The 25,234-nt window shown below is 60.5% G+C and overlaps 2 protein-coding genes across 6 annotated transcripts; one reads left to right on the top strand and one right to left on the bottom strand.

Annotated features, from left to right (window-relative positions):
* Positions 1 to 751: 751 nt before the first annotated feature.
* On the top strand, positions 752 to 14,264 carry CRTAC1 (cartilage acidic protein 1). 4 transcript variants are annotated; one of them, XM_014250110.2, is made up of 16 exons: positions 752 to 867; positions 4,601 to 4,797; positions 5,962 to 6,158; positions 7,090 to 7,220; positions 7,822 to 7,978; positions 8,554 to 8,688; positions 8,985 to 9,130; positions 9,309 to 9,445; positions 10,094 to 10,176; positions 10,652 to 10,752; positions 10,837 to 11,005; positions 11,511 to 11,656; positions 11,782 to 11,824; positions 12,270 to 12,413; positions 13,597 to 13,722; positions 14,044 to 14,264. In XM_014250110.2, the coding sequence occupies exons 1-16, from the start codon at positions 823 to 825 to the stop codon at positions 14,169 to 14,171; spliced, it is 2,085 nt and encodes a 694-aa protein (XP_014105585.2). In that variant the 5' UTR covers positions 752 to 822; the 3' UTR covers positions 14,172 to 14,264. The 4 variants fall into 4 exon arrangements, with proteins under 4 accessions (XP_014105585.2, XP_014105586.2, XP_087915886.1 ...); XM_014250111.2 differs by lacking the exon at positions 11,782 to 11,824; XM_088059760.1 differs by lacking the exons at positions 13,597 to 13,722; positions 14,044 to 14,264 and adding an exon at positions 12,654 to 13,590.
* Positions 14,265 to 14,485: 221 nt separating this feature from the next.
* GOLGA7B (golgin A7 family member B) lies at positions 14,486 to 24,378 on the bottom strand. 2 transcript variants are annotated; one of them, XM_014250112.2, is made up of 5 exons: positions 24,309 to 24,378; positions 16,848 to 16,973; positions 16,309 to 16,461; positions 16,058 to 16,159; positions 14,486 to 15,944 (listed from the first exon to the last, which is right to left on the bottom strand). In XM_014250112.2, the coding sequence occupies exons 1-5, from the start codon at positions 24,363 to 24,365 to the stop codon at positions 15,843 to 15,845; spliced, it is 540 nt and encodes a 179-aa protein (XP_014105587.1). In that variant the 5' UTR covers positions 24,366 to 24,378; the 3' UTR covers positions 14,486 to 15,842. The 2 variants fall into 2 exon arrangements, with proteins under 2 accessions (XP_014105587.1, XP_087915889.1); XM_088059763.1 differs by lacking the exon at positions 24,309 to 24,378 and adding an exon at positions 18,040 to 18,155.
* Positions 24,379 to 25,234: the final 856 nt, after the last annotated feature.

Here is a 25,234-nt window from a genome sequence, read left to right on the forward strand (position 1 = left end):
CCCCTCGGAGTGTGGCTGAATGTTAGATTCATAGAACAGTAGAATGGTTTGGAATGGAAGGGACCTTAAAGATCATCTAGTTCCAATCTCCCTGCCATGGGCAGGGACGCTGCCTACTAGATCAGGTCACCCAGGGCTCCATCCAGCCTGGCTTTGAATGCTTCAAGGGATGGGGCACCCAAAACTTTTCTGAGCAACCTGTTCCCGTGTCTCACCGTTGTCACTGTGAATAATTTCCTTCTAACACCTAACCTACATCTCCCCTCTCTCAGTTTAAAACTGTTCTCCCTTGTGCTTCCAAGGAAATAGTGTTACACCGGGGAGGGGGGGGGGGCGGGTTGCCCAGCTCCTTTCTCTTTCCTCCTCCTGCGCCAGATCCCCGCCGCCCCCAGGCCGGGGCAGGCTCCTGGCTCTGCTCGGTTCATCTCGCCAGCTGCCCTTGCAGGAGTTGGGGAGCCGTGCCCAGCCATGCCCCGACTGCTCCCTACCCAGCACCCCAGGAGTGACCGCAGCGAGCCGGGACACACTGCCCGCCGTGCCCACGCAGCTCCCTCAGCCGGTGGATCCCCTGCACGCCGGGATCCGGGACGCCCCTCTCCTCCAGCCTGTGCCCGGTGCCCGGGGCGATGCTCGCCGGTGCCCCCCCGCAGCACGGCGGGGCCGGACCTGGCGGCGGGCGGCCCCACCCCGCGCCCCCCATTGGCAGCCGCGCCCCCCGCCCCGCTCGCCGCCGCCGCCGCCCGTTCTTAAGGCGCCGCGCGGCCGGAGCGGCCCCGTCGGGAGCCGGGAGCGGTGCGGCCGCAGGCGAGGCGGAGCTGCGTGATGCGCTCCCGCCGCCGTGGGGGTGCGGGGCGGCCCCCCTGGCCCGTGAGTAGCGGTGTGGCTTTGCTGTTCCGCGAAGTTTCCCGGGGACTCCGGGGCGGGGAGGGGCGGCTCTCAACTCCGGCACGGTCACCGGCCCGGGGAGAAGTTGGTGGAGGGCGGAGCGGGACCGCGGGCACGTAGCCTGTCCCCGTGATGGGGAGGGGATGCGGGGTAGTGAGCCGGGAGGGAGCGGGAAGAAGGATGGGATGGGGATGGAAGGATGCTGGGCTAAGGAGGACCGTGCTCAAGAAGCTGTACGGCGATGGGGGGTGTGTGCTGGGACTAGCGAGCGCTGGCAGGGACAGCAGGACTGTGAGCAGCGAGGGACAGCCCCTCTTTGTAGCAGCGCTTGTGCTTGGTCGTGGCCAAGCCCATGGAGGAGCAGGGGTCAGTGGGCAGAGGGGTCCAGCCGTGTACCTGCCTGTGTGGGAAGGTGCTGGTTGTGTGCTGGTGGGCCTGAGCCCCCCAAGGACCTGATGTCCCTTTGGGGTGAGCTCAGAGGCTAAGGTGACTGCTCATCTCCACACTGCATTAGCTCCTGCTGGCTGAGCCCCAGCCTGCCAGGTCCAGCTGAGGAGTCCTGCATAGGACGGCCAGGCTCGCAGCAGCGAGCAGACATCGCAGCAGGACCCAGGCTCATGGGCTTTGGCTGGAGCAGAGGCACTGCAGGGTCTGGGCTGCTCGGAACTGAGGAGCTGTGGAGGGGCACTGCTGGTAATCTGGGCAGCCCAGCTGCTGTAGAAGAGCGGTCTGCTGGGTCTGCGGGACATCTCTTGCCTGTCCTCTGCCCTGGCAGGTACAGCTGTGACAGCCTGGGACTGCTAGGAATGAGAACATGATGTTACTGGGGCACATGAAGCATGGTGGCATGAGGTGCTGTGATGTCACCGTGTTGTCACTGCTTTGGGGTGCATTTGAGGTGCAGTGAGGCCCTTGCTGCATGATGTCAAGAAATGTCGTAGAGGTGCTGGAGGTGACTGCAGCCCAAAATGGGATGTTGCTGCAGTGGTGGAGCATGACATCACTGGGGCGCGTGGTGTGGAGGGCAGCAATGTCACGGTGACATGCGGGATGGGGTGGCCACACAAGGACCCTAACACCCACCTTACCCATGATGTAGACTAGGGGCTGGGGATGTCCATGTGTGTACAATGAGGAGATCTGGGGACAGCATCTCCCCGCTTGTGATGTGAGCTCTGGGGCACAATCGCTTGCCTGTGCCACGGCTCCCTTTCCAGTCCCATGGCACCCTTCCCAGGCACTGTCAGTCATAGCAATGCACGTGCTCAGATGACTCTTACATCTCTGCCATGGGGCCAGCACCCTCCCCCTGGGCTGCCTGGCTGTACCCTGCATGGGTGCCTGTGGCATCCTCCCAGTGCCTCTGTCCCTGCTTGACACTTTGGCTTCGTGTCATTAGCCGTATTGAGGAAGCACCCTGGGGTGACCTTGCCACCCAGAGATGCCACAACACAAGCCAGGACGTGACTCTGCTGGAACAAGGTAGACTGAGGTCTGCCCTGCACACAGGCAGAACCCCATAGCCTCAAACCTCAGGCGAAGCTTTATGCTGGGACTGTGGTTCTATCAAAAGCATGCTGGGAATGATGAGGCCCCTCTGTATCTGACATGCAGAGCCTGAGTCTCCCTCCCTTCCCCTTCCTAAAATGGCCTGGCTCTGGGCTGGACATCCCTTCCCCATGGCACCAAGCACCGGATTCACTGGGAAAAGCCTTTTGTCTCCAATCAGGAACATTGTTTTCTACTGGAAGAACTCCATCCAGCTTGGAGGGATTTCAGCTGCAGCTGGATGAGGTGGGGGGGCACCTGGGTAACAGTCCAGGCTCTAGGGAGTGGGAGCTGGAGTGGGGAACAATGGGGAGCCCTGCCAATGGCCTGGGGACAGCCACCCATCATCTGGCTGTGGCTGGGAGTGAGGCAGCACTGCTCTGCAGGGCCAGGGGCTTATGTGCCAGCCCTGCACCCATATGTCCACAATGTCAGTAGCTCTCTCCCATGCTCATTTTGGTAAGCCTGGAGTGGGGCTGTGGCTAAGGCTCCCCCTCCTTCACTGTCTGGCACTGCAGAGTCACCCCCAGGGACTTTCCTGTCCCTGAACAACCCCATAAACCCTGTCCCCATCACATGTATCTTGAATGGGACCCCTGCACCAGAGAAGGAGCCAGGCTCCAGCCTTTCAAGAGCTGCTCCAGACAATATGGTAGGGTAACAGGCAGAGGAAGAGAATAGGAACAGCACAGGGTAGAGCTGGGGACACACACTCATCTGCCCTTGAAGCTGTGCCCAGGGTACAGATGGGGCTGGAGAGGAAAGGGGAGCAGACTGGTGCAATGAAATACAGGGCTCTGGGGGTTGTGGGCAGTAGGGTTAAGATTTCCTCTGCAGCTGGAGAACAGCCCCTTCCTGCCCAGCCATGTGGGCCTGGAAGCTATTTAGTTAAGGTAGGGGAATCCTGCCCCCCCCCACCTCCCCCGAGAGCCTTGGGACCATTCCCATCCCCAGGGGAGGCAGCAGCAGCCTGTTCTCCACAACTCAGTGGGTCTGCTAGGGTGTAAATCTTGGGCACCTTCCCCTCTCCAAGCTGTGCACATGTGGTACCACACAGCTGCCACAGCTTCCTTGGCTTGCTGTGGAGTCCAGCAGCATGGGGATCAGCTGGCAGTGGGGTCACTTGCTCCAGTACAGGGGGCCTGTTCCTGTTTGGGGAGGGCAGTCCTGCCCAGGGAGGTGGCACAGTCACGTGAAGCACTGTCCTCTTGCAGGCCAGGTGCCCCAACCACCCCTCCAGTTTGCAAGAGCAGATCAGGCTGCTTTCCTCCCAGCTGGAGCGCAGGCATGTGGGATCATGCCCATAGCTCACACAGCTCCTTTCTGGGCTATTCCCCTCTGGAGGCAACTGCCTGGCCTGGGATGAGGGGTTGCACTCCTGAGTACCATCTTGTTCATCACCTGTGCTACAGCCAGGTTAGAGCAGCTCCAAAATCTCTGCAGCCTTGCCAGCAGTGCTGGCAGACGCTGTCCTCCGCAGTCCAGGTTAAATGAGCCTCTCCTCCCAGTCTCCTGTTCCTCCCAGCATCTCCTAATGGCTGCATCCCTGTGCAGAAGTCTTCCCTGGCCAGGCTGGAAGGAGCACACCTTGCAGAGACCCTGGGAGGAACAGTTCCAGCAGGATGGGGAAACTGAGGCACATGGGAGTAACTTGATAAAATATCCCTGTGTTCCCCCTGTGAAGTTCCCCAGCTGTGGAAGACCAGTGGGACAGAAGACAAACACCTCAGGCCAGTGAATGTCTTCTTCCTCTGACCCTGCCAAGGGAGCAGGGGTTGACATTTTGACTTACCAGGACCCTGGATGCCAGTGGCGCCTTAGGGCAAAGCAAGCTGGGCCTGAGCCCAGCTTTGTCAGCACCCCACAGTCCTCCTGCTGCCTCTCCAGTCCCTCTACTACAATGGGCTCCCAAGGCTGGGCTGCTGCTCAGCCCCAGCTCACTGGAGTGTGATCTTGTCCCAGGGGTGAGCAGCGCCCAGGACAGCCTATGCCTGGGGACGCCAGAGTGACAGTGCCCAAGGGCCAAGGGCCAGGTGGTGTGGTGCAGGCTGGGGTGCTGTGGCAAGAGCTGAAAGGGAAGTGTCTCCCATGCAAGGACAGTGGGGCTGCTTGGGCATCATGGAGCAGAGTCTCCTCCTGCAGCTGATGGGCTGTAGGTCTCTTCCAGGTGTCCAGGATGCTGGCGTTGTGCCTGCTGTCCCTGGCCTGGCTCAGCGAGGGCTCCCAGCGCAGCGAGCCCATGTTTGCAGCCGTCACCCACCGCCTTCTCCCGCCCGACTACGACAGCAATCCCACACAGCTCAACTATGGCGTGGCTGTCACCGACCTGGATGCCGATGGTGACTTCGAGATTGTGGTGGCAGGGTGAGTGGTGCACCTAATGCCTCAGTGACAGCAGGACTTGTGGCCCTGCAGGGTTAGGAATTCCTGCCTCCTGGGAGGATTGTGCACAAAGGTGGGTGGGTTGGGGTCTGCATGCACCCACCAGTGAATGTGTGCGTGTGTATGTGTGCACCCACACAGGGTGTTGATGCCAGCTGAGTGCCTGTGTGTGACCATTTGAGTGCCCCCATTGGTCTCTTCTCTGTGGGGTGGTGGTGGCTGCCCAGCAGCCAGGGTCCACCCTGCAGTGCACAGCCAGCGTGTCCCCAAGCCGTCTCAGCTCCGCTGACAGGACTCAGCTCTCTCTGGAGATTCAGTTAATTGGCTGGAGGTTTTTTATAGTCCTTTATTGGAGTGACGGCTGGGAAGGGCTGGCAGGAGCCCGGGGAAGGAGGGAGCTGTGTGCTGTGCTGCCAGTGCCCAAGCGGGGCTGGACACAGAGCAGCTGCTGCCAGCAGGTCCAACCCTGGTCAGGAAGAGCAGGGACCATGGTGTAGGCTCTGTGTGTGTGCTGGCACTGCTGTGAGCTGCTACTGTAGAGTATCTGTGTACACACATCCTGACTCCCTAAAGAGGCTTGCACACACAGGTGTGCCCACCTGGAGAGTGTTCTTTACCCTCACAGATCCCGTCTAGCTGGATGGGGGCCCTACGTTGGCCAGCAGTCTGGCCCTGCTGCTGCTCTGAACATCACCGAGGCAGGAAAACATGGGTGGCACTGGGAACCCTGGAGGGGTCTGGGCCACCACTCCCAGCTGTGCTGAGTCAAGAAGGCAGCTGGGGTTTTGTAAGCAGTCATGGTGCCCGTTGTATAACTTGTTTACTGGTGCGTTGGGCAGGAGCGGGCGAGGAGCCAGTGGGACGCACTGAGAGGATTTGCCTTGTATGCTGATTTCCTTGCCCTGGGAAAGCTCTGCAAGCAGGGACCTGCACCCCATCCTGTATTGCTCTCTGCCTGGCCCCCACTGCTTCCCTAGTGTTGTCAGACACGGGATGCCTGACAGGGTCCTTGGCCTCCATGGACTCTGCAGTGCCCATCATTGGGAAAATCCAGTATCACACCCAAAGTCCCCCCAGGGATGAGACAGAGGGGTTTTTATCCCATCACCAAGCCTTGGGAAGCCACTACCCTGCTTACACTCGCAGGTACAATGGCCCCAACCTAGTGCTCAAGTATGACAAGGCACAGGGGCGGCTGGTGAACGTGGCAGAGGATGAGCGGGGCTCCCCGTACTACGCACTGCGGGACCGGCAGGGCAACGCCATCGGTGTGACAGCCTGCGACATCGACGGCGATGGCCGCGAGGAGATCTACTTCCTAAACACCAACAACGCCTTCTCTGGTGAGCCTTGCCGGCAGCCGAGCCCCAGGCACGGGGGGAGCCCCCGGCATGGCTGCCCGCGACCTTCGGCGTGTGAGGGATGTGTGCGGGCTGGAGTTAATTTCTCAGTTGAGTGGCTCCATTGATTGATGGCAGCACAGGTGGGACACTGAGCCCAGCCAGCCGAGTCAGCACTTCCAGCTGCCCATCGCCCTTTTCGTGGCACCCCAAGTGGGACGGAAGATTCCCTTCCACCCCCTCGATTGTCCTGCCCCAGGGACCCTGCACTGTAAATCCCAGCTGTGCCCTGCAGCAGTTGTGCCCTTTGGTCTCATGGCTTTCCTGTGCCTGCTGCACCAAGTCAAGTCTTATCCTGCCCTTCTAGTGCTGTCCCTGCTCCTGGCATGCCTGTCACGGGAACAAGACTTACATTCTCCAAGGTGGCACTGGGAATCCCTAGAGCGCCCTGGCTTGGTGCTCCAGCCCAGCTCTGCCATGTGTCCCTGACCTCCAGGCAGCAGATCTGTCTTCCCAGTGCTTCTAATTACCTGGGCTGGCAGTGGCTGCTGGCACACCTGTCCCTAAATCAGGCTCTGCCATTGGCGCTGTCACAAGCGGTGTAGCTCGCTGACTGTGCCTGCCACTGGATCGATTTCTTTTTTAATATATTTTTTTTTGTACCTTCCTGGGGATGATCTACAGGACTGTGCCCCATTGGGACATATTTTAGTTTAATGAGTTGATTCTTCTGTGTGTCTCCCAGTGGCCCTTAAGGGTCATGGGGTTCTTGCAGCAGCCCAGCCCTATGGCACTAGGGGGCTGCAGGGACAGCAGATATTTGGGATGCTCTGGAAGAAGAGTACATTTTCCACAACGTCCCTTGCTGCAAAGCACCCCGTCCTCAAGAGGAGGCAGGGTGCTGAAGCCCACTGACCTGCGCCCCCTTCCCCAGGCATGGCCACCTACACAGACAAGCTCTTCAAGCTCCGCAATGGGCGCTGGGAGGACATCCTGAGTGACGAGGTGAACCGGGACGTGGCCAGCCGCTTTGCTGGGCGTTCTGTTGCCTGCGTGGACCGGACGGTGAGCAGGCAGGGTTCTGCAGACAAGGGCATCTCTGCCCCACTTTCCACTCCCAGTGCCCCTCAGTGGAATCCTGAGGGCCAGCTCCCTTTACTGTCCCATCCCGTCCCCTGCTTGGGCCAAGGGTGCCCCCCATCTGCCCAGTGACTGCCAACGCCCCTAGCTGTAGGGACTGTGGATGCCTGTCCACACGGTTGCCACCAGCTGATAAACGTGCCTGTCGAGGTGATTTATGTTCCTGTCACCTGCTCTTTCTTCGTCCTCCTCCTCCAGCGGTTTATTTCCAAATGATTATCGCTAAATCAGGGTGCAGCTACTGCACGGGACAAAGGAGGCGGTGGAAATCGGGAGGACTTGGCACACCGGGGATGCTGGGAGGGGGGATAACGTGCCACATGACCAGAGAGCGCCTGGAGGCAACAGGTCGCATCCCTACCCTGGAATGCTTTTTGCCGTGGGTTTTGCAGAACTCTTGCTCAGCACACAAAAGCAATGCCTGCTCCCACGGAGCAATAAGAGCATTCACAGCAGGCATCCTCTGTGGTCCCCGTGGCGATGAGTTGTGGGTGGGTGGGTGCTGAGGCGGTGCTGCCGGCTGCAGGGCTCCGGCAGGTACTCCATCTACGTCGCCAACTATGCCAGCGGCAACGTGGGCCCCCATGCCCTGATTGAGATGGATGTGGCTGCCAGTGACCCTGCCCGCGGTGTCGTGGTGCTGGTGGATGTGGCCGCCCAGGCTGGCGTCAGCAAGTACACAGGTACACCCGGCTTCTGTGGCCCTGCGGAGGGGACTCGCGGCAGGGCATGGCGAGCCCGATGTGGCGGGGCAGTGCAGCCGGAGGTCCGTGCCACGCGTTGGGCTGCCTCACTGCCCCATCTAGTGGCAGCCCCACGGCCCTTGGAAGGGACCAGGAGCATGGGACGCACGCCTGGCAGGACCCCTGTGTCCACCATCACTGGGGCTAATTCCCTCAGAGCTCACAGCATCCATAGGGCAGGCAGCGGGGTTTGGGAACGTGGGCGTTCGGGGGGAACAAGCCCGCCTGCGCCGCATGCTGGCCCACCACCGTGGGGACTGCTGCGTGCCCCAGCGGTAAATTGTCACTAATTAGGAGTGTTGTCACCATGGCGATGGCAGTGATTAGGGTTGGGAGTGGCACAAGCGGCTGCCAGGCCCAATTAGCTCCTGATGAGAGGGGTAGGAGGTGGTAAGAATGGGACACGGGGAATGAGGGGGGGTACTTGAGAGCACCGTGTGGGCAACACTGAGGGAACATGGGGAGCACTAACTCCGGTGGGGCAGCTGTCCCTCACCCGGGGCTACTGTCCCCAGGGGGGCGTGGGGTGGCCGTGGGCCCCATCCTGAGTGACAGTGCCTCCGACATATTCTGCGGTAATGAGAACAGCCCAAACTTCCTCTTCCACAACCGGGGGGACGGGACGTACAGGGACGTGGCAGCTGCTGTGGGTGAGTAGGGGAAGCTGGGGGGACCACACAGATGCTGGGGACCTCGGGGCAGGGGTGGCTCTGCCTGTCCCTTCCCGCACTGGATGAGTGTGGGGGGCAGGGGACAGCCCTAGGGACCCAGAGCCCCCATTGACCACTGTGCAGTGGCTGAGAAGCATCGGGGCATCCATCAGCGCACGTGGAGCTGCGCTTGGAGGAGCTGTCTGGGGACGATGGAGCACATCCTCGGAGGTGTGCTGGGGACAAGGAGGCAGGAGGGGGTTCCCGTCTCCCCCTGTCCCCTTGCGGTTCCCCAGGGCTGGATGACCCCTACCAGCACGGACGCGGTGTGGCGCTGGCTGACTTCAACCGCGACGGCCGGGTGGACATCGTCTATGGCAACTGGAACGGGCCGCACCGCCTCTACCTGCAGAGTGGAGCTCCTGGGCGTGTCCGATTCCGGGTGAGGGCTGGGAGTCCCCACGCTGCTGCCTCTGCCATTGAGCCACCTCAGCCTGGGGCGCTGGCTTCGCTCTGAATTGTCTTTGAGCCCCATTTGCCAGCGAGGAGAGGACCCGAGGCACCAAAGCAGCACCCAGTGTCCTGCTTCCTGTGCCTATTGTCAGGCTGTGCCCATGCAGGACATCGCCACCCCCAAGTTCTCCATGCCGTCCCCCGTCCGCACCGTCATCGCAGCCGACTTCGACAATGACCAGGAGCTGGAGGTTTTCTTCAACAACATCGCTTACCGCGGCTCCTCCGCCAACCGCCTCTTCAGGTAGGAGCCCCACGGGGGCCGGGGAGCCTGCACCCTGCTCTGCGACTCCAGCGGCCCTCACAGCACAGCCAGGCTCACAGGGCTCCTCTCCAGCAGTGCCACGGCTCGGGCTCAGCTCATAAGAGGCATCGTGACTGAGCCCTTCCTGGCATCATTACCAGTCACTGTGATCGTGCCTGCAGCAGCCCCTGGGGTCCCCAGCACCGCTGATTAGTAGCTTTGTGGAAGCTTGTTCTTGGCTCCTGTTAATTGTGGGGGTGAATTCTTCATTACTTCTGTGTAGCATCTCCTTGCCTGGTGTGTAGGGCAGTGGGTACTGGTTGTCTACTCAATGCTTGCACCCGTAGGTGGGTAGAGGGCAAGGGTTTTGCAAGGAGCCCTTTGGAGACATCTCCAGGTTCCAGAGGGATAAAACAGATGGTATTGGTACTCTGCAGTTCAGACCCAGAAGCTCTCATGAAATTTCTTTTGCACCTACATGGAGTGAAGTCGTGCCAACATGCAGGGGACAGTCACATCCCCCATCCACACCCTATAGCACGAGAGCTGTCACCCCTACCATGATTCTGCAGGAGGGGACAGACATATGCAGGAAGGTTCTAAGGACTGCAGGAGCTGGCATTAATGCTGTGTATGTGTCCTTGGCAGGCTCATCCGCAGAGAACACTCAGACCCCATTGTAGAAGAGCTGAATCCAGGGGATGCACTGGAGCCCGAGGGACGGGGCACAGGTGGGTCCACCCTGCCCTGGCACAGCACTGCTTGGCTGAGGATGCCTGAGGATGCCACATGCCTGACTGAGTTATCTGCCTACTCCCCACCACCAGGAATGGCCCCATGTTTTCTCCCTCCACCCATGTCCAGCCAACAGTGCCATTTCCAGTACCCCAGAGGCACTCTTGAAGGGCCCCTTCTTGCGTGTCCACTGCTCGAAGCCAACCCCTCTGCATCTGGGAGGAGGTCAGGCAGCTCCCTGTGACCCACAGTTCTCCAGGCACTGCCTGTCCCTTCCACTGCCCAGGGTGCCGACACACCTGAATACAGGATGCCAACCACACTCCTGCACTGGAGTCACCCCATCTTCCCTTTTGTCCCTGTGTGGCCAGGAGCACTGCCGTTGCCAGTGGAAGGCCACAGCAGCAGCAAGGTCTAGTGCTGGGAGACATGGGGCCAGGCCTCAGGCACAACATGATTCTGTCCTTGTAGGAGGTGCAGTGACAGATTTTGATGGCGATGGGATGCTGGACCTCATCCTATCCCATGGTGAGTCCATGGCACAGCCAATCTCCATCTTCAAGGGCACTCAGGTGAGTCAAGCAGGGACTCCTCATGTTGTACCCATCCCTCCTGTCCCTCCCAGCTCAGTCTCTCTGCTCCCTCCTCCTTTGCAGGGCACCAGCAACAACTGGCTGCGTGTCATCCCCCGTACCCGCTTCGGGGCCTTTGCACGGGGGGCCAAAGTGGTGCTGTTCACCCGGCGCAGCGGGGCCCACCTGCGCATCATTGACGGGGGCTCCGGCTATCTCTGCGAGATGGAGCCTGTGGCACACTTCGGACTGGGTGAGCTAGGGGGTCGAGGGGCTGCCTCCACCCCCAGCCTTCCCTGGCACTGCCCAGGGCAGGGACCATGTCTGCTGCCCCGGTGTCCTGCAGCACAGTAATCGTCCATGCCTGTCACCTAGGTATGGTGGGCTCCGTGCGAGGCTGTGGGCAGGGTGCCCAGCCACTGCAGCTGTGCTGCAAGGGGCAGCTGCCCCCTTCCCCATCCCCTGCCTGCTGCTTTGCCCAGGGGGTGGGGCTTTCTCTTCCCTTTAACTGTCCCCTGGTGTGGCATGTCCAGCAGCCAAGCCTGCAGGGGTGTCCCTGCCTACTTCAAGGTCATCCCATTGTCCCCACGTATGCCCCTCAGAGTACATCTGTGTGCACGGGCTGTCCGTGAGCACCTGGAGCTGGGCTCAGGGAGCAAGGGAAGACTTTGCCCCTCCCATCCCTACCACCCCGATGGCCTCCTTTCAGCCCCTGCCCACCCTGGAGACCCTCCCTTTGATGGGCTGCCCGCCTGCAGGGCATGACGAAGCCAGCAGCCTGGAGGTGACCTGGCCAGATGGCCGCGTGGTGTCACGAGCTGTGGCAAGCAGCGAGACCAACTCTGTCCTGGAGATCCCCTACCCTCTGGATGTGGAGGAGCCGCTCATGCCTGCCCCACTGGAGGTGAGGGCCAGGTGTGGGTGTGAGACTTTGGGGACAGAAACAAGGGGCTGGGCTCTGCTGGCTCAGTGGCTGCCCGGGGCTGATCCTTCCCCATCCCAGCAGTCTCTGCTTCTTCCCAAATGCAGTGCGGGCAGGGATTCTCCCAGCACGAGAATGGACGCTGTGTAGGTGAGTGGCTGCTGGAAGCACAGGTGTGCCTGTACCCAGGATGCTGTAGCATAGTCCCATGGGGGACACTCTGAGACTGGGAGGTGGCTGCCTGCCACATGGCTCAGTGCCAGGTTCAGCTGCTTGCCTGGCACATGGCCTGGGAATGGGACAGCAGTACATCTCCAGGGGAGCACGGTGGTGTCACAGGGAGCAGTGAGAGCACTGTGCTGGGGCAGGAGGCATGGCTGGCACGTGGCAGGCTTTGTGCTGTAGCCATGAGTGATGGAGGGGGAGCAGAGATGCAGCAGGGAAGCTGTGGCCATGCTGTGAGCCTCCTGGGCAGAGGTATGGCTTATGCATGGCTACCACCAGGGTGACCATCCGGCATACCGCTGGGGGGCTGGAGGGGCGGGCAGCCCCAAGCTCTCTGCCCACATGTCTCACACTAAGGACCGTCTTGTAGACACAAATGAGTGCACTGAGTTCCCCTTCATCTGTCCCCGGGACAAGCCCATCTGCATCAACACCTATGGCGGGTACCGTTGTCGCAGCAACAAGCGCTGCAGCCGGGGCTTTGAGCCAAACGAGGATGGCACAGCTTGCGTGGGTGAGTGATTGCTGGGACACCCTGACCCCATGACAGCTGGCATCAGTGTCAAAACACCACCTTGGCATGCTGTTACACCCCTGGCAAAGGCCAGGCCACAGCCTGCAACCTGTCGGATGGCAGCCCAGCCAAATCCACCCTGATTCCGTGTGTGTTTTTCTGTGCCTCCCACTGAGCTGCCACTGACAGCCCTTCTCTTTCTCTTTTTCTCTCTTGTTCCTTCTCTCCTTCACTGTGCAGCTCAAGTGGCCTTTTTTGGGGGATATCCCTCTGCTGGGAGCTGGCCTGGGCTCCCCCACAGTGCCCTACTCCCTCTAGTCCTCGGACTCTGCCTTTGTCTCTATGCACTTTAACCCCTGCCCGTAACATGCCGGAGCAGCCTTGGTGGAAGGATGGGCTGGCCTCTGCCTGTCTCTCTTTTTCTGTCCACGTTGAGCCACCCTGGAAGTGCCGGCTGGGACATACTGGGCTGATCTGCAGTGGGACCGGCACAGACCTGGCTGTCCTGTGCACCATCTCTGGGAAAGCAGCCCTGGGGCAGCCTGGCAGTGCCCCTTCCCCCGCACACCCCACTGCCCCAGTGCTATTCCTGCCATGCTGGCACCTCCCTGGTGGTCGCTTGCTCCGTCGCCTCGATACCGTACCGTGTGCCTGCTGGTTTGGCCTGCGACGTGTGTGCTTTGCCTGCCCTCTCCTCGGTGACGGGAACCACCTCCCCAGCCCTGGCAGAGGAGGGTCTTCCCAGCCCTGCAGGGGCAGGATCCTCCTGGTCTGTTTTTTAACATATTGACCCTACTGTTTGGAGTCTGACCCTGCTTAGTCCCAACAGTCTTCCAGCCCCTCTCCCAGAGAACCCCTAATAAACTATATCCCATCTATTAACCTGGTCTGCTGAGCTCTGTGTGCCAGGGCTGTGCTTGTGCTTCTGCCCACCCCACCCTGGGGCTGCACAGGGAGGGAGCCCAGGAGGGGAGCATCCCCAGCAATTCCCTCCCCAGGGCTGGGATCTGGCTGCAGGGTGATGGTGCCCCTGGCCCAGCTCTGCACTGGGGCTACAGCAAAATGTGCAGCTCTGAAGGGGCTGGGGTACAGCAAGCTGCACTGCCTGCACCCCAGCTACAGGGCTGTACTGCTTTTCCCCCTGAATGCTATAACCCCACGCTGCTCTCTTTACCCCCACCAGACATCAACGAGTGTGCTCAGGGCTTGCACAACTGCAGCCAGCTCTGCATCAACACCCCTGGGGCACACACCTGCCTCTGCCACCCAGGCTTCCGTCCCCTTGATCTGGCTGCCAGCCGGTGCCTGGGTGAGTACTTGCAGTGCCCAGCCACCTGGTGCTGCCAGGCTGCCCTGGCAGCAGAGATGATTGGGATGCTCAGTTGTGCTCACAGCCCTAGTGCTGGGGGGCAGAAGGGACAGACTCTGGCTGTGCAGGAGTTGGTGGCATAAGGACATCTGCCACCCAGCAGCCTTGGCACCAAGCAGCGGCAGGAGCACCTGCCTTTGTGTCCCAATTCACCCAACCCTGGAGCTGCCACCCTCATGCCCCCTCCATCCCTTGCCCTGCCCATGCCAGACGCACCCTGTATCCTTGGCACAGCTCTGACCTTTTCTCCTTCTTTCTCAGACATAGATGAGTGTCAGGCACAGCCTGGCCCCTGCGACCATATCTGCCACAACAGCCATGGCTCCTTCCACTGCCACTGTCACCACGGCTTTTCCCTGGGTGCTGGTGGACGCTGCCAGCACAATTAGCCTGCTCTGGCACAGCTAGGTGTTCCCTGCTACCCCCCAGCACTGTGCCAGCTGCACCCAGTACCAACTGAATAAACCCTTTCCTGCACTGTATTCCTTGTGTGTCCCTGTCCCAGGGCCCCATGACTGCTGCACAGGTCTGTCCCTACTTCCCTAGACTGCCCCCTCCTCCCCATCCCCTCCCTTTCCCCATGCTCACCCTCGTGGGGCTCTGTGCAGTGTGAAAAGAGATACCCAGCCTGATTCTGTGTCCCCACAGCCTCGCTCACCACTCCAACACAAGACGATGCAGGGTAGGCAGTGGGGGAAGAAGCATGAGGTTTATTGAGGGAGGTCTCCATGCAGGGGGGGGCTCCAGCAGGAACATTGAGGCCAGGGCCACCCCACACACACATCATGACGGAGCCAAAAGGAGTCCCACAGGGCAGAGTCCTCCCTCCAGGTCACCAGGAAAGAAATGCCAGCTCGGTTCAGCCCTACACCCAGATAGGAATTCTTCTCCTTGGGGTGCTGGATATCACAGGGACCCTCCTGTTTCCCCCTATCTGACTCTGGACCATGAACCTCCACACCTTGCCACCAGGCCCAGGTGCTCCTTGAGGTCCCCTCTTACAAGCCAAGCTGAGAAATGGGGCACTGGTGGCAGATGCATGCAGGACATATGGGCAGGGGAGGACTCAGCAGTGTGAGAGGAAAGGTCCTCATGGAGCTTCTCCACTGGGCACCCTCCCTGCATTAGGGCAGGTCATGGGGCAGAGTAGGCAGGGGGCTGCTGGCAGCAAGGTACAGACAAACTGTGCCAGGACTGGGCAGGGAGCCTGCCTCACCCATGCCACAGCTCAGCTTCAACTGTGCTGGGCCATGAATGAGCCCAGGACACATGGCACAGGGGCAGCATCGTGCTCAGCACGGCACCTCCCTGCCCTGGACACTGGGCTGGAGAAATACCTGGGTCCAGCTGGGGATGGCAGCAGGTCATGCAGGGAGCAGAAGCAAGTGCCCAGTGTCATGGCAGTGAAGGATGCTGCTGGAGAGGATGTAGTGCCAGAGGGGGGAGGGGACCAGGGGAGCAGCAATGGGGCAGAGCTGGGGTGAATGCATGGCCCATCATGCAGTAGAAGCAGCACCAGTGCTCTGCCAGGCCCCCTGAATGGTGGCAAGCAGCAGCTGAGCCCACACCACAGCACCAAGAGCAGGATGCCCTAAGCAGGGGGTGCAGCAAGAGCTGTCAGTGTCTGTGGGCGTGGGGTGAAGTGTGCGTCCCCTGCTTAGCGCTGCCTGAGGTTTTGCCACTCCCAGAGCTCCCCGGTGCCTGGGGACAGGGGCACTGCCAGCTGGGACTGCCCGAGCAGGACAAGCTCCTTTCGCTTGCGGCAGGGGCGGCAGCACCAAGCACGCACGGAGGGCTGGAGGAGCCCCTTGGCAAGTTCGGCTCATGGGAAGCACCTGGGATGCCCCAGCACCAGTCCCTACCCACAGCGGGTCCGAGCAGGGGCAGGCCCACTGCGGGGGACAAAGAGCAGATGGGGGTGGGCAGCCTCACTGGGTACCCCTGGCCTCCCCCTCCTGCTCTCCCTGGGCTCAGAAGCGTGTGCTCTGGTAGTGCAGCCTGCGGAGCTCGGAGAGGCCACTGTCCCGGCAGTATGAGTCCCTGCAGGGACTCCCTGCCAGTCACCGGCCCCCCGCCCCGCCGCCACCACCGCTGCTACTGCTGGAGCTGCCGCTGCTGGAGCTGCCACTGCTGCACCGGTCCTCGTAGATGGAGATCTCGATCTGGGCCCTGCTAAGGATCATCGGTGAGACGGGCCAGCCCAATTGCCCAGCACCCACGCCCAGTCTCCCTTCACCCTTGCCATCCCCCAAGCACCCTGCTGCCCAAAGGATACGACCCTCATGCCACGCTCCAGGGGGTCAGTGAGCAGCAGCCCCCGTGGCGCATAGATCTTCTCATTCTGGTCCTGGATGTACTTGGAGATCTTCTTCAGGACCTGTCAGCACAGAGAGGGACACTCAGGGCCTGCCAGCATTGTTGTCTACTCTGGCCTCCAGTCCCATGTTCCCTATGACACCCCTGAGCCATCCCCGTGCCCACTGCAAGCTGTGCCCAAAGCCTGAGCCCACCCCTGCACCTCAGCACCTTCTCATAATGTGTCTCCATGCAGAGAAAGATGAAATAGGCAGTGGCACAGGCCAGGCATCCCTCGAGGTATGAGCTGCCCCCAATCTTCTCCGCCTCGGCGTAGAAGCCATTTAAGGTTTTCACGGTTTCCTCAAAAAGTTGTCGCTCAATCTAGGACAGAAACCAGGGTGAAGAGGCGTCTGGCCAGGGACTGACTCCTTTTGCCACCTTGTCCCCATTCCTGGGGGCACTTGGAGAGCACTGAACCCTCTCCTCCCTGCCCAGCTGATGCCCCAACTTGCAGGCCCCTGCCCACCTCCCACTCGTAACCTGCTGAGCCTGCAGCCTTCACCAGAGCCTCCCAGGCCCCAGGAGCATCAAAGCCCTTGCACACCAGCTAAGGCAGCGGTGATTTCATGCACCCAACAGCACTGGCTGGCCCAGGGCCGTACAACACCCCATAAACCCCCACACCTTTAGACCTCTCATCCCTCTGAGCCCCCACAGGGCACTGCCATAGGGCACCACCCACCCTGGCAACCTCTCAGACTCCCTACCCGGCTCTCCAGCTCAGGGGGAAACTTTGTCTGGAACTGGCATGTGGTCCCATCACTGTAATCCCGCTGCACAAAGACCTTGGTGGCCAGGGACGCGCTGCGCCGCAGCTCCTGCAGGCTGTGCACCTGGGGGCAGAGTGTGACACGGGGGGGCTGCAGCCAGGGGTGCTGGACATCCCTACTGCAGGGCTGGAGGTCTGGGGAGCAGCGCCATTCCCACAGTGTCAGGGGCTGCAGGCTGACACAGCCCGGGGCAGGGAGACCCTAGCACAGGCTGTGTCACACCATGAGCACAGCTTGGCGCTGGAGATGCGAGGCGGGGGGCGAGGGGAGGATGGCAGCAAGGGGAGGATGCTGTGGCAGGCCCCTCCTCGGAATGAGGGTGAGTGCGTGTGCTCTCGCCCCGGGGTGGTGTCTGGTCTCATCCCCAGTGGTTCCTGCGTGCACGGGTGTGTGTCTCCGGAGGTGACAGGCCCCTGTCCCCAGCAGTGCTCCAGAACACAGCCAACCCAACAGCTCCCGACGGGAGGCTGGGAGTGAGCCGAGCAGGAGCAGGGATGGGCAGCGGGGCTGCAGCAGAGGCACAGCGGGTGGGCAGGCTGCAGTGGGGCGTCTTCATGAACAGGACCGGCAGGCCCGGCAGCAGGTGCTAAGCCCTGACTCCCCACCGGGCGTGAGAGCCCGTGCCAGCCCCCGAGCGCCAAGCTGTGGGGCAGCTTTGGCGGCTGGAGAAGGGGATGGAGGCACCAGATTGTGCAAGGGCAGACATCAGGCCTTTCCCTGAGCTTCCCCAGGGTGGCAGAGGGCAACTGACTGCTCTCTGCCCCACAGACTGTCTGACGCTGTCCCACGTCTGACCCACCGTTTGTGGGAGAAGAATTCCTAGTCCCACAGCCCAACCCAGACACGCCGCAGCCTTCACCAAAGGCACCCTGCAGCCCCCCTGCACCCCCACACCCCTTCAGTAACCTCACCGGCCTTTCTGTGCCCACGGAGCCCTCGCAGCCCCCAGCCCCACACTCCTCTCCTCCCCGCGGACCCCGGCCCCGCGCTGTCCTCCCGCAGCAGCGCACCCCACGCTGACGGACCCCGGTCCGTGCCGCGCCCCGGCGGCGGGCAGCGCAGGGCGGGGGAGCTCCGCCGCAGCCCGGCCCGGGGGTGCCGTGCCGGGGTGTCCCCGCCGCGCACCCACCTCCGTGGCCATGGCGCGGCGGGCGCCGGGCCGGGCTGTGCCGTGCCGGGGACAGCGGAGGGGCGCGGCGCCGTCTCCCGGGCCGTGCGGGGCCGGGCGCTGTCCGCGGTGCTGCCGAGCCGAGAGGCGGAGGCGGGCCCGGCCGCCCCGTGTGCGCAGCCGCCCGGTCCGCCGCGGCCCGCCCCGAGGCACCGCGGATGGGCGCCTGCCGCCGCCGGCACGGAGCGCCCGCAGGACGCGGCCCCGTTGCTGCGGACGGCGGCACCGGCAGCCCGGGCCGGCCCCGGAGAGGGGCTGCGAGGGAAGACTGCTGCTGTGCGTCCCGGCGGTCGGGCACGGCGACTGCCGGACCCGGAGATCTTTGGGATGCGGCTGTAGGTCCCTGGCGGGGAAACCTGGCTGCCGAGGTAGCAGACGGTCTGAGCGGCCGTGAGGCTGGCCCGGCAGGGATTTGGGGAGTCGACCGTGGGACTGGCAGACGGCCGTGCCAAGGGGCCTCATCTGAAGCTGTTTGTTTGCGAAGGAGTTGCAGCTGGTGCTGCGATGGGAGCGCGGGCAGACATCAAAGAGCGGAGCTAACGAATTCCCTGTTATCTCTGCCCATTGACAGCTCAATTAGAGCCGGAGAAATGCCAAACGGGGGGGGGGAACAGAGGCTCTCCCGAGAGGCGAAGAAGGGGGGCTCCCAGCTGGGGCTGTAGCGGGGCAAGGGATGCCGTAGCTGGGCACAGAGCCCCGAGCAGGCAGGAGAACAGCCAGCCCTTCCCTCAGCACCTGGGCCGTGCTGGAGACAGTGCGGGGCCCTGCCGGAACATCTGCTCTGGAAGCGAACACAGCTAACACACAGCTAACACACAGCTAACACACACCTAACACACACCTAACACAGCTAACACACACCTAACACAGCTAACACACAGCTAACACACACCTAACACAGCTAACACACCTAACACACACCTAACACAGCTAACACACAGCTAACACACAGCTAACACACACCTAACACACACCTAACACACAGCTAACACACACCTAACACACACCTAACACAGCTAACACAGCTAACACACAGCTAACACACAGCTAACACACAGCTAACACACACCTAACACACACCTAACACACAGCTAACACAGCTAACACACAGCTAACACAGCTAACACACACCTAACACACAGCTAACACACACCTAACACAGCTAACACACAGCTAACACACACCTAACACACACCTAACACACACCTAACACACAGCTAACACACAGCTAACACACACCTAACACACACCTAACACAGCTAACACACACCTAACACACACCTAACACACACCTAACACACAGCTAACACACAGCTAACACACACCTAACACACAGCTAACACACACCTAACACAGCTAACACACACCTAACACACACCTAACACAGCTAACACACAGCTAACACACACCTAACACACACCTAACACACACCTAACACAGCTAACACACAGCTAACACACACCTAACACAGCTAACACACCTAACACACACCTAACACACAGCTAACACACAGCTAACACACACCTAACACACAGCTAACACACAGCTAACACACAGCTAACACACACCTAACACACAGCTAACACAGCTAATACACACCTAACACACAGCTAACACACAGCTAACACACACCTAACACACACCTAACACACACCTAACACACACCTAACACACACCTAACACACAGCTAACACACACCTAACACACACCTAACACACACCTAACACACAGCTAACACACAGCTAACACACCTAACACACACCTAACACACACCTAACACACACCTAACACACAGCTAACACACACCTAACACACAGCTAACACACAGCTAACACACACCTAACACACACCTAACACACACCTAACACACACCTAACACACACCTAACACACAGCTAACACACACCTAACACACACCTAACACACACCTAACACACAGCTAACACACACCTAACACACACCTAACACACAGCTAACACACACCTAACACAGCTAACACACAGCTAACACACACCTAACACAGCTAACACACAGCTAACACACACCTAACACAGCTAACACACACCTAACACACACCTAACACACACCTAACACACAGCTAACACACACCTAACACACAGCTAACACACACCTAACACAGCTAACACACACCTAACACACACCTAACACAGCTAACACACAGCTAACACACAGCTAACACACAGCTAACACACACCTAACACACACCTAACACAGCTAACACACAGCTAACACACAGCTAACACACACCTAACACACACCTAACACAGCTAACACACAGCTAACACACAGCTAACACACACCTAACACAGCTAACACACAGCTAACACACAGCTAACACACACCTAACACAGCTAACACACAGCTAACACACAGCTAACACAGCTAACACACAGCTAACACACACCTAACACACACCTAACACAGCTAACACACAGCTAACACACAGCTAACACACAGCTAACACAGCTAACACACACCTAACACACACCTAACACACACCTAACACACAGCTAACACACACCTAACACACACCTAACACACACCTAACACAGCTAACACACACCTAACACAGCTAACACACACCTAACACACACCTAACACACACCTAACACAGCTAACACACAGCTAACACACAGCTAACACACACCTAACACACACCTAACACACACCTAACACAGCTAACACACACCTAACACAGCTAACACACACCTAACACACACCTAACACACACCTAACACAGCTAACACACAGCTAACACACAGCTAACACACAGCTAACACAGCATAACCAGCTGCCTGCAGCACTGTTGGCTGACTCTGTGAGTCTCCTTCTCCCTGCTCTGAGCACTAGCCCAGGCTTTGGGCAGAGCAAATAGAGACAGGGCCTTAGGGTGGTTGGTAAGAAGCCCCCTTTCTCTGGAGGCAGGGTTTGTGACCAAGGGACCAAAGGACACATGCAGTCAGGGACCCCAGCTGCAGAGCTCATCTTCCCCACAGACACAAAGCTATGGATCCCACAGCTTTTGGGGAAACCTGCTGCTCCCATGGTTCACAGCAACCCTGCCAGCCCTCCAAAGCAGTGAGGTACACCCTGCCTTGACGGTGCCACAGAATGATGTGTGAAGTCTGCCATGCATCCAAACACACGCATGCACATTGGCACAGGCACTCGTGCACGCACTCAGATGCCCACATCTGCCTGCACACCCCATGCACCCCAGGCACACACCCAGGTGCACGTGCAGTGTGCTCACACCCCTAAGCCTGTCCTCAGATGTCCCCAAAACTAGACCCTGCATCCCATCTCCTTCCCGTGCTGCATGCCACCGCCACGTCAGTGCTCGCCTGCCGGCCTGGCAGGTCCTGCCGGTTGCCATGGCAATACTGTGCCTGCCAGGAGATGAAGTTTGCTCTCCTATGCTGCAGTGAGGGGCTGAGAGCAGCCGGGGAGATCAGCTCTCCCTGCCACCCACATCCTGTAGTGTTGCCCCAGGGTTGTCTCCTCTAGCTACATCAACCCAGCCCACGCAAAGGACTTTCAGTTCTGGGCTCCATGTGCCTCATAGGCCATGGACCTGCTGTCTGCATGTGTCAAGGAGTATTGCTTGGTGGGACATCACCCCACCATAGGAAGCTGCCTTCTGCCAGCCATACTGCCCAGGACTGAGCCTTGTCCAATGGCAGGTGTGACACAGACCTGTCCCAAAGCGCTGCCCATCACCACACAGACCCAGCCCTGCCTGCAGTGTCTGCAGACCCCGGCACCTCCAGAGCCCACTGGGGTCTGCCAGTTCCCCCATGCAGGGCGTGGCATCATGGGCTTTCCAGTTTTAGCCAGAGAAGGGACAGGCCCCGCTGGTTTCCATGCAAAAGGAACAGGCTGGTGCTATCTCATGCCGTGCTGTGCTATGGCTTCCAGCAGGGCAGGGCAGAGGTGGAAGGGGGCTGGCACAGACAATGGAATGCCGGGCAGTAGGAGCAGGGACAGCAGGGACTCGGGGCAGCCTCAATGTGCTGAATGGCACTGCTGCCCTCCCCAGACCACTGCACTGTGAGGGGTCCTGGCAGGGCTCTGACCCTTCTGCTCCATCCACTCAGCCCAAAGGGGAGGTTTTTCAGGCTGCCCAGCAGCAGGGATACGCATGGCTGGTGCCAGAGCTGCCTTTACTCCCCTGCCTGGCTCTTCCCTTGCACCTGGAGTGAGGCAGCTCTAACCTTTCTTGCAGACAGACCCTGCAGATCTCTCCTTGCCCCTGGCCCTGGTTAACCTCCTGGAGGCCCTGCCCCAGGCCCTGTGGGACAGACATGGGGCACACTTGGTACCGCTATGGCCAGCCCTCACCAGACAATGTGCCTGTGCCCATCACACCACAGCATGGCCCAGCAGTGCCCCTGCTGCAACCCCTGCACTTGACTCCCAGACCAGGAGCAGGGGCTGTCCCTAGTGTGTCTCTGGGTGCATGGTGCTGCACCTCATCCCAGCATCTCAACCCTCCCTGCACTACAAGGGTGACCAGGGGCCATGGAGGACAGCTGGAGGCTGCAACCAGCCTGGGATCAAGCTCTGGGGCTCCATTCTGCACCCACTGCCTGCTGAGCCCCTCTGCACCCTGTCAGAGCTGTCAGCAGCTCCAGCTCTGCTTCAAAGGGGCCACAGAAGGGCCTGGCAGCTGTTTCTCCTAGCACTGGAAGTGCTTTCAGTAATGGTGAGGAGCATGAGCTCACCGTCCCAGTGAGGACAACGGTGACATTTGGGAGGCACAAACACAGCGTGATTAGCTGATAACCTTTCCTGAGAGATCCCAGGTGTGTGCACCTGGGAGGGGAAAGGGAGGGGGACGAGGCCCCCACACTGTGAGCCTTTGGAAAACAGTTCCAAATGCCCCAGCTTGCCCCTTCACACAGGACATGGAGAGTGCCCCAAACTGGGGCCAACTGACCCTACAGACTGAGCACCCTGAGTGTGGACACCCCTCTGTGGCACCTGTGGTCCAGCTGTGCCCATCTGAAGGGGTGGTTCTAGGACCCCCATTGCACTGGGGCAGCCCCCCAGCACATCCCACAGGAGTCCACAGGCGTTGGGAGACACAGCATCCTCCCTGCACACAGAGGAGTGTTAGCTCTGCAAGCAGAGGAGGATGTGGTTTCAGAGCAAGGTGCCAAGGTCTGCCATTGGCAAAGGTGCCGGCTGGGAGCAGGGACTGTGCGAGGATTGCTCCCACACCGCGGATGGGGCTGTGGTGGGAGCAGACGTGGTGGGGCGGACAAGAGCGCTGCAGAGAAGGTCCCCATGCACGGTGCCGTGCTGTGAGGGAAAGGGACTCCTCCTCAGAGGGTCCGCACATGCGACATGCCCCCTCCCTGCCCTCCTGAGTAGGACCAAATGCCGGGGGCCAGGATCGGGGTGTCCGGCAGGGAACAGGGAGGGTCTGTGTGCAAGCTGGCAGGAACTGGGCAGGGCCAGGAGGTGCTGGGTGGGGGCTGGGAGGGCGGCAGGGCAGTCTCGGCTCCGCAGCTGGGCCGGGAGCGCTGCCAGCACATTCCTGGGTCTGCCGAGCAGCGGGAGTGTGTGTGGGCGCAGGGCAAGGGCACGGCAAGTGCTGACCCTCCCTACTGCCCACCCCGATGGTCCCACATAACCCCCGGGCAACCTCGACCCCACGGTGTCCCCAGTCATGCCCCAACCTCCCGCGGCCACTCCCAGGCGGGACCACCCGCACGGAGCCGTGCTGCCAGCCCAGGGCGCTCTCTCCGGAGAGCTGCTGGATGCCATGGGACACGTGTCCCTGCACAGACAGTCCCAGCGTGCCGTCCCCTCCTGGCACTCTCTGCATGCCACCCCGGTGTGCTATCCTCTCCCAAAGGCCCCTGCCCACACTGCTGTAGCCCAGGAATCAGTATGGGACTGGGGCAGGAAGGATGAGAGGATGGGGAAAGAGGAGGATGGGAGGGAGCCCACTCAGGCCACCCACCCAGGCCCAGGCGATGCATCTCTGCTGACAGGTCGGTAGCACCCAAAGCTGCGGCAGGAGAGTGGGTGCGAGGGAACACAAGGACGGAAGGAGGCGGCCGGGACCCTGCTCAGCTTCTCATTTCCTGGGAGTCTCCTGCTTCCCTGGCTCGGATCTGCTCTGCGCTACAACCAGGCACGGGTCCTCCAGAGGGAGGGTCAGGAGTGTGGAGGGAGCACCCGCAGGGGATGTGCTCTTACCGTGCCACCCTGGCCGCCTGTGCCCGAGGTCCCCACCGCAGAGGGGGCAGCCCCCATGGCCCCGCTTCCGTTCTCGCTGCCGTGACAAGTGGCACAGGCAGTGACACAAGCGGTGGCACAGCCAGCTTTCTGGAGTGACAGGAGCAAGTGTCAGTCTCACGGACAGCTGCACGGGTGCAGAACGGGGATGTGGGCACTGGAGCGGCCTGCGCAGACAAGACGCAGGGAAGGGTGCCGGCTACAGCTATCTTGGGTCCATCCCCTTCTCCGGGGTACAGCCCAGCCTGGGACATCCTGGGTGGGAAAGGGTTAAGGAAGCACGGCGAGTGCGGCAGGGACGCCCCAGAGCAGAGGCACAGTCTCAGCTCGGAGATAAGGCTGCCAGGACACCCCACCGGGGACGAACAGGGGACAGACACCGCTCTCCTGGGGCCAGCCCTGCTCCCCGCAGCGTGGCCGGGAGTGACTCAGGGCTCTAATGAAGGTATCATGACAGGTGAAGGGATTGGGGCAGCGTGCAGGGAGAGACCTTTGCTCAGCGCCAGCCTCGCCAGCCCCCTCACCTTCATCTGCTGTGGTGCTAGCTGGCACAGAGTTCTCAGCACCCCCAACACCTTCCTGGGAGGAACTAGGGATTATAGACGCTAGACTGGGCTGTGGGATGGGGCAGGCTGAAAGCCAGGAGCTGGTCCGTGATCAAAAGCAGGACAGTGCTGGCAGTGCCACAGGAACAGCGCAGGGATATGGCACACCCGCTACTGTGCCCAGCATCGGCACGCTGGCAGCTGCACTCTGCACACCCAGCCTCCCTCTGCCTCTGCTCCCAGCCCCTTCCCAGCCCAGCTCCCATGGCAATTACACCCAGCCCAAGCCCATCCATCACGGATTAGCTATTTTCTATCAGCGTTTATCTCCAGACAATCTTA

Source organism: Pseudopodoces humilis, chromosome 9, assembly GCF_049639895.1.
Source record: "Pseudopodoces humilis isolate 2021_Gansu_Grassland_sample_001 chromosome 9, ASM4963989v1, whole genome shotgun sequence".
Classification (NCBI taxonomy): domain Eukaryota; kingdom Metazoa; phylum Chordata; class Aves; order Passeriformes; family Paridae; genus Pseudopodoces; species Pseudopodoces humilis.

Excerpts from the sequence above, each read along its gene's own strand:
- CRTAC1 (XM_014250110.2), top strand. The coding sequence starts at position 823 with ATGCGCTCCCGCCGCCGTGGGGGTGCGGGGCGGCCCCCCTGGCCC. Across the intron at positions 868-4,600 it reads CGGGGCGGCCCCCCTGGCCC|GTGTCCAGGATGCTGGCGTT; the intron begins GTGAGTAGCGGT and ends GGTCTCTTCCAG. Across the intron at positions 11,825-12,269 it reads CGAGAATGGACGCTGTGTAG|ACACAAATGAGTGCACTGAG; the intron begins GTGAGTGGCTGC and ends ACCGTCTTGTAG.
- GOLGA7B (XM_014250112.2), bottom strand. The coding sequence starts at position 24,365 with ATGGGGGCTGCCCCCTCTGCGGTGGGGACCTCGGGCACAGGCGGCCAG. Across the intron at positions 16,462-16,847 it reads CCCCTGAGCTGGAGAGCCGG|ATTGAGCGACAACTTTTTGA; the intron begins GTAGGGAGTCTG and ends TTTCTGTCCTAG. Across the intron at positions 15,945-16,057 it reads TGGAGCGTGGCATGAGGGTC|ATCGAGATCTCCATCTACGA; the intron begins GTATCCTTTGGG and ends AGCAGGGCCCAG.